The 12401-nt window shown below is 32.5% G+C and overlaps 1 protein-coding gene across 1 annotated transcript in view; it reads right to left on the bottom strand.

Annotated features, from left to right (window-relative positions):
• Positions 1-12401, bottom strand: part of GRIK2 (glutamate ionotropic receptor kainate type subunit 2) — a 406229-nt gene that overhangs the window by 159891 nt on the left and 233937 nt on the right. Inside the window, exon 10 of the mRNA XM_009649067.2 lies at positions 2369-2575. Within this exon, the coding sequence (XP_009647362.1) occupies positions 2369-2575 (207 nt within the window). The remainder of the gene's footprint in view (positions 1-2368; positions 2576-12401) is intronic.

The following is a 12401-nucleotide window of genomic DNA, read 5'->3' as shown; positions in this document are numbered from 1 at the left end:
CAGGAGGGTCTCCCTGACAGTTTTGTCTGACCCTGTCCTCTGTGCAGTAAATAACAAAGTGTACCTTGCCATCGAATCTTATAAATTATTGTCGCATTTACCACTGACCTTTGTTAACTCACTGTTTTACACCAATAAACCACATTATTTTTGCCTCCCTCTCACTCCATCCGCGACAACTATAGTACTCCTTCTTTCTGAACTTGTGACTGATGGTTAAAATATAACAAGCAGATAAAAATAAAATAAATTCTAAAAATATTTTTGAGATAGATTTAAGTACTATCACAACTTTCAGAACTCTGTATTTATTTTGTAGTCTATTTATTTTAATTAAAAACTTAGGTTGAAAAATATAGACAGAATCGTTTCACCTTTCCAAAAGAAATAGTAATTGATCATTGACACTTATTCTCTAAGGGAAAAGAAAGACGAAAAAGCTAAGCTAATGGGCCAAGTGAAGCATAAACCATATGGAAACATCAAATGTAGTAACAGTCTATCTGGAATTCTTCTCTAAATTCTTGTACATCAGTTCAGAGGTCTGAAGTGTTGCTTGTTAATAAAATGTACCAATAACATGCATGCAAATAAAGGTGCAGATGCATAAATAAATTCCATGTATTCAAATAGATTACAAAAAAAGAGAACATTTTAAAGGAAAATGTTAATACCTCAGAAATTGAGAGAGGCTGGTAAAAGCTATGATCCAGGTTAAGCAGTTTAAGTTAAGAAGACTACATTTTCCATAAAGCACTAAGCATAGTATCTAAACTTTTTTGACTCCTGAATAAACATAATTTCAAAAGCCAAAATAAATTTTAATCTTAGTTGTATGTAACATGTGGAAAAAAGGAACACATTTTCCATTCTGTGTTATCAAGAGGAAAGGATTGGAAAAGCTCCTGTTCCACATACTTTACTGCTGCAACTTCTTCAAATGCATTTTATTTCTAGATGATCTTAGTGAAAAGCTTAGGAGGCCATACTAGTGTTTGCTCAACAAAGCTTTAGGGACGAATAATAAAAGCATGCCAATATATGCTTTTTTTTTTTCTTCTAAAGAATTAGATAAGAAATACTTCCACAATATCCACCTCAGTCATGGAAAATTAGTTCAGGAAGACGATACTACCTAACAACCATCAAATCTAATAGCTATGCATGCCTATGCATTTATACCTGTGTGCAAATATGCATGTATAGAGATGGACAGAGAGCCTAGCTAAATATCCGTTTGCTTTCTATGTATGTGTACTAGGTGTAATACATACACTCATTTAAAGATAATATAAATATATACTCCCACACATTCTTCTTAAAAATGTGAAGCTAAGGATAATCAACATCTGTTTCAACAGCAATACCAGATTATTATTTACTAGAAAAGCACAAAGATAACAAGCCTTCTAGTAAATATGAATAATTTGATTAGCACATGTTCTGCCCATCTGCTGAAATCTTATAGCAAATTGAAACAAGATTAGTCAATAATGTTCTTCAAGTTATTCATGCAGTTTCTGCCATCCTCAGGAGGGTTCACTTGAATTAGCTATAGAATAGTCTCCCCTTCTTCTTATTTTAAATGACAGAGATGTGCAGAATGTTTTATCTCGTTCTTTGATCAAATGTCTTGGTATCAAGCAATTCATCCAAATAAATGCAAAAAGGGACAATGACATAATTTTCAAATTGATTAAAAGAGACTGAATTCAACTGGCATGACCAACTGGGAAAGCATGCTTTGAAGGACACAAAGTAATACCTGCCTTACTCATTTACAAGTAATTATAATGGTATCTGATTTGACACACATTGTATTACTTTGCTGCTTCAGTATACATTGATATTTTTGTCTTCCTGCTTGCATTTTATTGCTAATGTTTCAAGAAAGGTGTTCCTCTTCTTTGTGTATATCAAATAATTTATTTGTTTACACTAACATACACAGAAATTTCTCTGAGACAAGGTCTCAGACCCACTATCAGAAGAGGGTTCTTCTTCTTCTATTGATTAATGAAGACATGTTTTGTCATAAAAAAACCCCATATATTTCTTCTCAGAAATAAATTCTGAAAACTATCCAAAAATCTATTCCATATTTTGACTTAGGCATATGCCACAGAAGAGCTAAACCAGTTTGGCAGAAACAAACACTGCCTATAGGCAAAACAGAGATGCAGAATAGTCTTCATTTAACAAATTCTACATTACAGAAACTATTGTTGTGAATCTACTTGGCTTACTTCTTTAAACATCTGGATTTTCCAAAATAGTACTATTCAAATGATATTATCATAGAAGTTATACAATTTATATAGAATTGAAATCTAAATGGATAGTAGAAATCTTCCAAAAGTTGACTTACATGATCAATTAGTTCACGAACCATTCCATTCCACTGCCCGCTGGCATCTTCCTGGGCTCCGTATTTTCCATCCTCCACCAGTCTAATCTCATATGAAAATCCAAGGATAGTAGACAGCTCCCTGAGGAGGTCAATGCAATAACCTTCAAAACGATCATTTCCATACAAGGGTTTGTCAGACTTCTTGAACATAACATATGGCTCTTCCTGTAAAAATTAAAAAGACAGAATGGACAATGAGTGCCCCCACACCTTTCTTCTCTTTTTAACCTAAAGTGGTACATGGTCATGTTACCACTCCCTGCACAAAAAACTAAAATGAAAAGCAGAATCCTTTTAGCTTTTGGTTATATCTGTCTAAAGCCTTTATTTATCTTCAAACAGAAGTTAGTCAGAAGACCCTCTTTCTCATTTTTATTTGAAAAATGACACTGTAAACAACATAGACATATCTTCAAGGAATTTATATAAACACTAAATTTAAATGTGCTGCTTAACAAGTTGCATTATATACATTAATATCAAATGCATTGTTTGGATGGACATTGTAAACCTCTTAAAATGCAGAAACAATGTGGTTTGACCACTGAAAAAAACCCCGTTAATTCAAACCCTAATCCTCAATCCAATCCTTTAATTATTAGGTTTCACACTTTTCTTTACACAACTATTGTAACTGTTTTCTCAATGCTTTGTTAGGCAAAGTGTAGAATTTATTTAATTTAAACTAGAATTTGACTATTTTGCATAAAGTGATGTACAAACAGAACAGCAAACATTAAAATGATTGGCAGAATATTTATAATTATGGGAACATTTAGCAAAATATAGGATTTTAACATCTGTTTCTCAATATAGGATAACCTTCCTCAAAGACAGGGTTGAAGGGAAGAAGACAAAAAAACAAAAGGTAAAGTTTTCCACTACAATATGGCACCAATATTCAAGTTGTATTTGATAGATTAAATAAACAACTCAGTCTTTGCTCATATACCAAGTAAGGTAAGGCAAATGATAGTAGATGCAATTACTGCACCAAACAAAAGTCTCAATGAATAATCAGATAAACTCTCCAGGGTAACTTAACAAGATTCATACAGCCCTAAATCTCCACATCATCACTCAGCAGAGTTAAAGGCACTTCATTCTACATGTATTTGACAGCTTTACTAAGGATTTGTCAGTACTCCTGATGTAAACATCTGTCTTGAGGTGTCCTATGATTTAAGCATTATATCTGCATAAGACTGGAACTTTAATGTGTAAGATTTTACCCAAAATCAAAGGAGAAAGCAGGGAGATCTCTTGCACTTAAAAAGAAGTGTGTTCAGAATATAACTATTCCCCTGTTGTCTCTTGCACTTTTTTTTCTAACTAAAACAAACTACTGAATCAAGACCCTTCTGAAATCCTGTTATTATATACTTCTATTGAAATTAATAAAGTTACAACCATATTTTTTAAAAGTATGCCACTGATCTTCATACAATTAACAAGGGATATAACATGAAATAAATTGTCCAGAGAAACTACTAGAATGTTTTGTCAGAAACTTTTCAAACAATAGATAGGCAAATCACTTGAGGAGAGCTCTTCTAGATGTAGTACTGACAAAAACAAAGGCCTGACTGAAAACATGGATGCTGAAAGCAATTTAAATGACAAGGATCATCGAATAATTCTTGAGAAGCAGAGATGGTGACAGAACTAAAACTATATATGAAGCCAGTTGTTAATAAGCTCAGACAATTGATACAAAATATCTCATGGAAAACAACTCTAAGGAATTAAAGAAATCACTCTAAGGTGATTAAAGAAAGCACACTACTGGCCAAACAGAAGCTAAGACAAAACACGGAAAGTGTAGTAGAAGAAGCAACAAGACGCAAACATGAATTCCTCAATGAACTGAAACTCAGAAAAGGAAGCATAGGGGAAGTGAAATGTAACTCAGAATGTGAAGGATGGACAGTAAAGCAAACAAACAAACATAAAACTCACACAGGGACAAATTTATAAATGTCAAAGCAAAAAAATATGGTACAATTAGCAATCAATATTAAGGATAAAAAGTTACATTATAGAAGCAAATATAAAAGGGAATTCTAGGAACCAGTTCATCTTCTTCCCAGCAGGAAGAGAAAACCATGAAATGACATTACAAAGACAATCAAACAGTTTGATGACTTTCTTGTGCCTGCCTTCTCTGAAAAGGCTAGTGCTGATCAGATAATGTACAAAATCAACACAATAAAAACATGTAAAAATGTTTAAAGTATGGAAAGATAACTTCAGTGAGTTCTTGAACTTTAAGTATTTTCATGCAGTTTGGACTGAATGAATTCACAGAGCTGGTTTTAGAAATTTCAGATCCGTTAGGAATTACCTTTAAGAATTCATGGAAGCTTCAATGAGACTGTAAAAGGCTTATCTTTAAACTCTTCCCTATCAAAAAAAAAAATTCACAAATTGGAGAAAGGAGGGTGATGAAATTGTAGACTGATTAATGCAGTTTTCAGAAAACCAGTATTTATATCCTAAGCAAATCATCAAACTATTTCATTTGTGGGAACCTAAAGCTAAGAGAATATGGAGAAGGGAGGAAGTTGAGGAAAGTCATCATATCATATTACACACAGGCATCCTGTCCTGCCTAAAAATATGAAGAAAATTTGACTGTCCAGAAATGTGCACTTCACTGAAATAGATCCATTATCAAACTGGAAAGTTATAATAAATGATATCCTTTTATAGGGTACAGTTAAATATTTCCACTTATTCTTGAACAGAAAAGATGTTAATTGGATGTGTATTCACTATACAATGGGGCAGGATCAAAATTCAAAATGGTAAGTTTCAGAAAATAGGAAAGTAAAAAAATGGCATTCAAAAGGAATTAATGAATATTTTGATACTTCAGATGAATAATAAATTGCAGAAATTCAGGAGGAAAAAAGCTGATTAGGTAGCACCTCTATAAAATTAATTTCTATAAATTAGGGTGTTCATGTACTAGACTCAACAATACCACACCATTAACTGAGAAAAAGAAAAAGAAAGAGAGATCTACTTGGATCTGCTTTGAGCAGGAGTTGGGATTGGAGGATGTACAGTGGTCCCTTCCCATCAAAATTACTCTACCGTTTTATATTTTTGACACTATTCATGTTTCATTTGCTGTATTCTATTCAGTACTGAATATCGCAGTTCAGGAGAGAAATGAACCAAGGTCTGCAACATAGGATGAGGAAAGACTGAAAGAATATAGGTTGCTTCGCTTAAGGAAGAACAGACTGAAATGGAAGTAATAAAAGTCTTCAACACATAAAAAGTTGTTGCAAAAAGGAACCAGAAAACTTCTTTTCTGTAGAGGGGACATTAATTTAATTTAATTAAATTAATTATTAATAATTATTAATTAATGTAATGGCCTTAAACTTTGGAAAAAAAATAAAGGTTAGAAATTAAGAGACACTTTATAACGGTAACTATACTTAAGCACTACAATAGATTACCTAAGAATATGGACTGTTTTGCTAAAAGGAATAACTAAGCACAATGACTTGTTAAAAATAAAAAAAAAAAAGTCAAGGAAACTGCTACCTGTGGCAACTGTTTCTGATGTGAAACAGTTCACCATCCAGGAAGTGAAATCATGAAAACTGAAAAATGGTTTATGTCAGCTGTGAGGTTCTGTGTTTTCAGAATTTTCAAAAATGTCTGGAACTTCTTTATCAACAGTAGTTAATTAAAATATATTATCCCATATTAAATTGACATTAAATGCTCAATAATACACAATGAATAAATATTCAGTAAAATTCTTTAGCTACACTTGAAATTCTAAAATTTATTTCTGGAGGTGTAAAAAAACCCTGTCTCAGATGTAAAAAACCTCAGAATCGTGCTTCCTAAATATAACATTCTATATATGCCTCTGTAGATATTATGAAATGCCCATGCAGCTTGGAATGCATAGATCCTAAATATTTGCTTTCTAAGTTGTTCAGATATTTACAGAGTCGCACATCCCCCAGTCTCTCTGGAATCTTGACAAGATTCTTGACAACAGATTTTTTTCTATCTTCCATTCCATACAATCCTGAATTATATGGGGCAGAATTTAAATATGTGCGATATCAGACAGGCAATATAATTGCCAATTCATGCTTTTACGTCTCCTTTACTTAGTATGTAAGCAGGATTTTTTTCACTGAGCCATCCAGCTCATCCATACATTCTTGCATATTTTCCTGTAAGATCATTACAATAATCCTCAATTGCTTTATCTCTTCTGTTAATGCATTTTTAAACTTCGTTAAAAAAAAAAATCTTGCAACACTTTTTGGAATTCATAGCTCCAGCTGAATACTCTTTTATTATTCTTTACTCTGACCAGCTTGGATAGGGACTACAGTAGCCTTTATGCTACTATTTAATAATTACAATATTTTGTTATGCAAAAAATGCTTTTGCTGAGAAGATTGATCAATGAGTTACAAATACTCTCTTAATACTTTCACAATCCTCACATTAAGCCACTACTTAATGGCTCTTACTGCTTTTCCTTATAGTCTTCCACTGTCCAAAACATTTTCTTTTTCTTTTCAAACCTTTTATTTGCCATGTAAAAAATTTTCTTACTTAACTTCGGCAGGATTCATCTTTGGCACTTATTCATCCTAAAGTTTTCTCTAGTTCTTCTTTTTTTCCTCTGGTAACATGCAATACATATTCTAAATATTGAACATGACATTTATGTATTCTGGACAACTCCGTGCAAAGGATCTATTACATGCTTTATTTGTTCAAGTTTTAAATTTATATTATAGACTAATGTAAAACCGGTTGCCAAGTACACTCCCAGGAAAATGTCTATGCATTGAACATATGATCACCATTGCTCCTTGGTGGATTATCACTTCCACCAAAATCTTTCACTAAGAGAATTATCATTGATTAGGGAGACAGAATATTTAAACTAAGTGATTTGTAAAGATCAGCAACTCATTTATACATATTTTATTATTGTTTACAATTTAATTTTGTCCTTCATATCCTGAAAACATGACCCCTAAAAATTACTAGGCCACATCACAAGCGAGTTGGTCAGACTTGTTTTCAGGATGTTTACAAAATATTCTTTAAAATCTTCTAAACAGTTTCAGTTGAAATTAATAATCTTTCAACTGGACATATCTCCCTGGAAAAAAACAAAACAAAACACCTTCCCCTCAGCACCTTTATTATTGTTTGGAATGACATGAGTAGCTTGAAGCAAAAGGCAATGAATAAGCACTGCCTATACACAGGTGCTCCAAGAAAAAGATTACTGAATTAATCCTCATGCAGAGACAAAGTTTCCAGAAAACATGCCTGAATTAACTTAGGCTACAGGAAAGGGATTCTACCATGTATTTTCATCAAGTATACTTGTCCTGAAATAAGAGCAGCCAAAGAGAGTTATTTCACATTAAAAACAACCCTTTTCATCATCCAAATTAATTCTGCTTTTAGTTTAGTTTATTCTTGATGTGCGAAATTTGCCAACCTTGTAGCAAACCTTTGACCAGCTCAGCAGTAAGGAATTACCCAAATTAAGTTTATATATATAGAAATACTTAGAATATGGAAATAAGTAAAAAAGATAAAGGGCATCAGGAATAATGAAAGAGATAAGAGGGACATGGGTAAATAAAGTTTTGATATCATTAGCTTACATTTGAAATTAGGAGACTAGATAAACTGATATTTTCTCAAAAGATTTAAATCACAGAAGTTTATAAAACTTCTTCAAGAACACGGTGAGTCTAAGTTACATCTACTCAAAAGGTTCACACATATAATCATACAACTAATTCTGCAGTTAGATAATTCATAGTATTTAATGTGAATATTTTTAGAAAAAGCAAGAAATGGAAAGGGTGTCATTTCAATGACAACAGAGAGAGAGATATACTGAGCAACAGTGTCCTTATGTATCTGTGCTCAGAAACATACAGTACACTCCAACTTTCAGTGTATATCTCTATCATCAAATGATCAAATTTAATCTGAAATCAAATGCTGGTTTTGTTTCAGCTGGTTATATTTCATATGGATAACTTTTTCTCTGATGGGAAAGTCTTCACACCACTACTTTTAAAATAGGACAGATTAAAAGAACAAAAGCAAACAGCTAGGGACTTTGATTTTTCACTGGAGATAAACTGCTAATATCTCTAGCACTCAAGACAACAGTATAACAAGATAACCCTCGGTGGGGGGTTTTAGAAATTTGAGATGTATTACAATTAAGTTCTCTTCAGTGCTAAGCACCCACATTGCACCTGAAGGAGATAGTCACATGTACAGTTAGTAGTCTGAAATGTTCAGTTTGGCTAATTAACTCTATGAATGTGAGCTTGGGTTATCTGGAAAATTCAATCACCCTTTTACGCATGAGTGGCTGTAAAAATTCTGTCAATGTAATACAGGTGAACAATTTGGAAAAAAATAACACTACAGATAACAGTATCAGCACTACAGATAACAATAATTCTCTTACATATGCCATCAAGACTGTTTTCACTGGTTCTCTCAATAACATTACAGCACCATTATTGTTATGTCAGTTAGATTTCAACATGCCAATATTAAAAACAGATCTTCCAATTATGAGCTGCCTTTATGATTTTCAGCAAATTTCTGCCAATTTAACTGGCTTCTTCAAGCTCATCACACGCATATGTGATTGATTCAATGACCATAGAACAAGAATGTACACCATGTACGACCAGAATACCTTAAGTCTGTTTGGAAAACATCAATATATGTTATCATAGTCATATTTTCAAAGGCTTTTGAAGAAAAAACAGGAAACTAACCAACTACTCACTGTACAGGGGGTCACTCAACTTGACCATGTATACCAGCCTACTGAAGCCGTCTATGGCTGCTAACATGAAAGAGCCATCTTTAAACTGTGTATTAAGCTGCTACAAAAATGAATGTTTGAGCACCAGAGCAGAATGTATAGAGTATGAAGAATTTATATTCTGTTGTTCTGATATAAGTACCATCTTCATAACAGTAAATGGAAACGCACCTTTAAGGCTGTGTATAGTCCTGTATCCTGTTCTTCAGTGTCGTCCTGTATCCTGTTCTTGAACCTTGACTGTAGTTTGGATGCAATAAGTTGAAATAATGTTTGCTTTTCAAGTGCAAAACGTATCACATCTAGTTATGAAATGGTTGTCATAATTGTCAATGATTGTGTGATACTAATTTTTTACCCTGCCTATGTGGACCTCATGTGAAGTGCAAGTAGGATCCTGCAGAGGAAAGCTGTCTTTTAAAAACCACCAGGTCAAAGGAAATAAAAAATGGTATCAACACACTTGTCAACAACTGTTCAGCCTAAAACATAAGAAAATCCAGCACACTTGGAAAGAGATTTCTGAAGAATAAAGACAATTTAAAAATATTTTTGGAGTAATTTTTGTCTAAACCAAAAATCTATATGAGGCAAGTATATAGCAGGACAGAATATTTCTTTTCCAGAAATATTATTCTATAGGTTAGTAGTCTTTAAATTCAGATGAATGTAACACTGTGATACTCTGCAGAACTCTCAAAGATTTAAGAGGATCATGAAGGGGTAGGGTTTTATTCTTGGAGATCATTCTAGTCCAGTGAAAGAAGGTAAATAGAACAATCAATTCTAGTGACTCAAAAAGTGATACAATACAAAGTGATCTTGTTTCATGAAATGCAGGTTTATGCCTAGTTAAAAAGACATCTAATCTGTGGCCTTTACCTCAGTGCAAGGAAAGTCAATTATCTGCAAAAGCAGCTAAATAGTACCTAGTTCACTAGAAAGAAAAAAGTACTTGTTCAGTACAAAACATTATGAGAAGGAAATTAATCAAGTCTAGAGAAGGTGCAAGGTAGGAGTTTTTGTTTATTAAAAACTTACTAATTTTAATTGCCTGAATAAAAAAAATGAGAATTAGAATCATGATGATAAACCTAGCACGAAAATATGCATTCTTAGAATAGTTAAATTTCTTGTTTCAACCATTAAGAAAGGACTGAGTTAGCTAAAGTACTTGTATTTCTTGTTCATATGTCATATTAATGGAATGATTCTTGGTCAATGTTGTAAAGAATAAAGTAGAGAATGAGACACCATTTATAAGTATATGTCACTAAGTGGTACTACACATCTATGTAACAGAGAGCAAAATCAGACTTCTATAATCATGACACCAGTCTGATTGAAATATATAGCAGACTGACACAGTCAATACTAAAATTACTTAAAATAAATAAATAAATTAAAATATTAAAATATAAATACCTAACTCAAAGGTGCTGAAAGCACATTTGATATCAGATTCAACTGACAAATAAATAATTAAAGAATTAAAAGTTCGTGCTAATTCAAATAAAATTATATAACTTCAATACTTATTTAACGTATAAACTGATAGAAGGCCAAATATGCCTTGAAGTGAACATTTGCAAAATAACGGAGCATTCGATAACAAACATAGAAAGGAATTAAAGAAGTTCTCATAATACGTAGAAATTAATCCTATATCTTTCTTATCTATTTAAGCAATCTTTGACTGGAAAACCTAGGCTTCTTGAATTGGTGTTACATAAAATTTTGCAGTGAAATTTACACACATTTAAATTCATTAAAACCTGACTGGCCAAAGTTTAAACCTAATCAAGTAACCCCTTCTGAAGAGCAAAGAGTTAAAATCTTTCTAGATATCCAATCAATGTATTTTTGTGATTCTTTTCAGTGCACCTTTTTTTCTTTAGAATACTGACCTATTTTCTTATACTGACCTGTAAGAAAAAAAAAAACTCTGGTTTTTTTTTTTTTGTGCTGACACAAATGTTAGGTGAACAGTAACAAGGAGGAGGTATCATGCACACAAAGACTTTGATAAGATGGACTCAAGAAAATAGTGAATAGTGTATATTTTAGTATTTTAAAGGAAAGATTTGAGAAACAATAATGAAAAGCATAGCTTTAAGAAAGAAATTTACCCTGAGAACCCCTCTTGAGAGCATTTATTTACTTAATTTCATCAACAGGTCAGCTTGCTACAAAACTTCAATGTCCGAGTAGTCATTTAATGTCTCAGAAGACTAAAATCTGCAATGAAGATTGATACAGAAGATCCCTGCCCCCAAGCCAGATAAGTATTAAAAGTGAGAATGCAGATAAACTAGTAAATGTAGGTAAACATTTTTCTGAGAAAATTTACTGTAAAGTACACTAACTGAAACTACTGCAGAAAAAGATGTGGTCACAATGAAGAGTAAAGTAGTAGGTAGATTAAAAATTGTATCTGTAAACAGACAATAAATCCTTGAAAAATATTTATTAAGTAGCATGAAAGAAATTACAAAAATTCATTCAAGAATTATATGACCCCCCCAAGTGACAGATGACTGATGTTTTCATACAAAACTTTCTGTTTACATGTACTGTTGAATGAAGACATTTTGCCTTATTGATAAGGTGATGTCTTCCTGGCTGTGTGGTGAACTTTAATCACAGTGATTCTTTTCAGTGACAGTGAAATCAAAATAATCAGAAGATGATAGTCATTTGTAATACACTATCATCAGAGGGGGTAGCACCCTTCTGGATGCAAAAAAGAGGATTACATAAAGGATTAGAGAGATTACATAGAGACTTTATTTGACATAAATAGTTTTCTGCAGTTCAAAAATCAAGTAAGATAAAAATTGGACAGATTTCAACAAGAAACTAGAAGGAGTCAAATTTAAATTGCATTTATTAAAGGCCAGATTAAATGATCAATATGTTTTCTTCTGACTTCATGTGCTAAGTCTCCATGAATGTAAACAATTGGTTGTCTCATAACAACTCTCTAGGTTGCATCATTTCTATAATACACAGCAGGTATATTATCTCCAAAGACTTTTTTCATTAGGAATGCCAATATAACAGTTTTTCCATTACACCTTTCCATGTATTGTACTTGCAAAATTTACCTATATTCAT

This window comes from Egretta garzetta, unplaced genomic scaffold, assembly GCF_000687185.1.
Source record: "Egretta garzetta isolate BGI_Z169 unplaced genomic scaffold, ASM68718v1 scaffold231, whole genome shotgun sequence".
In the NCBI taxonomy this organism is placed as follows: domain Eukaryota; kingdom Metazoa; phylum Chordata; class Aves; order Pelecaniformes; family Ardeidae; genus Egretta; species Egretta garzetta.
Note: the sequence above shows the minus strand (reverse complement) of the source record. Positions and strands in the feature narration are given on the sequence as shown.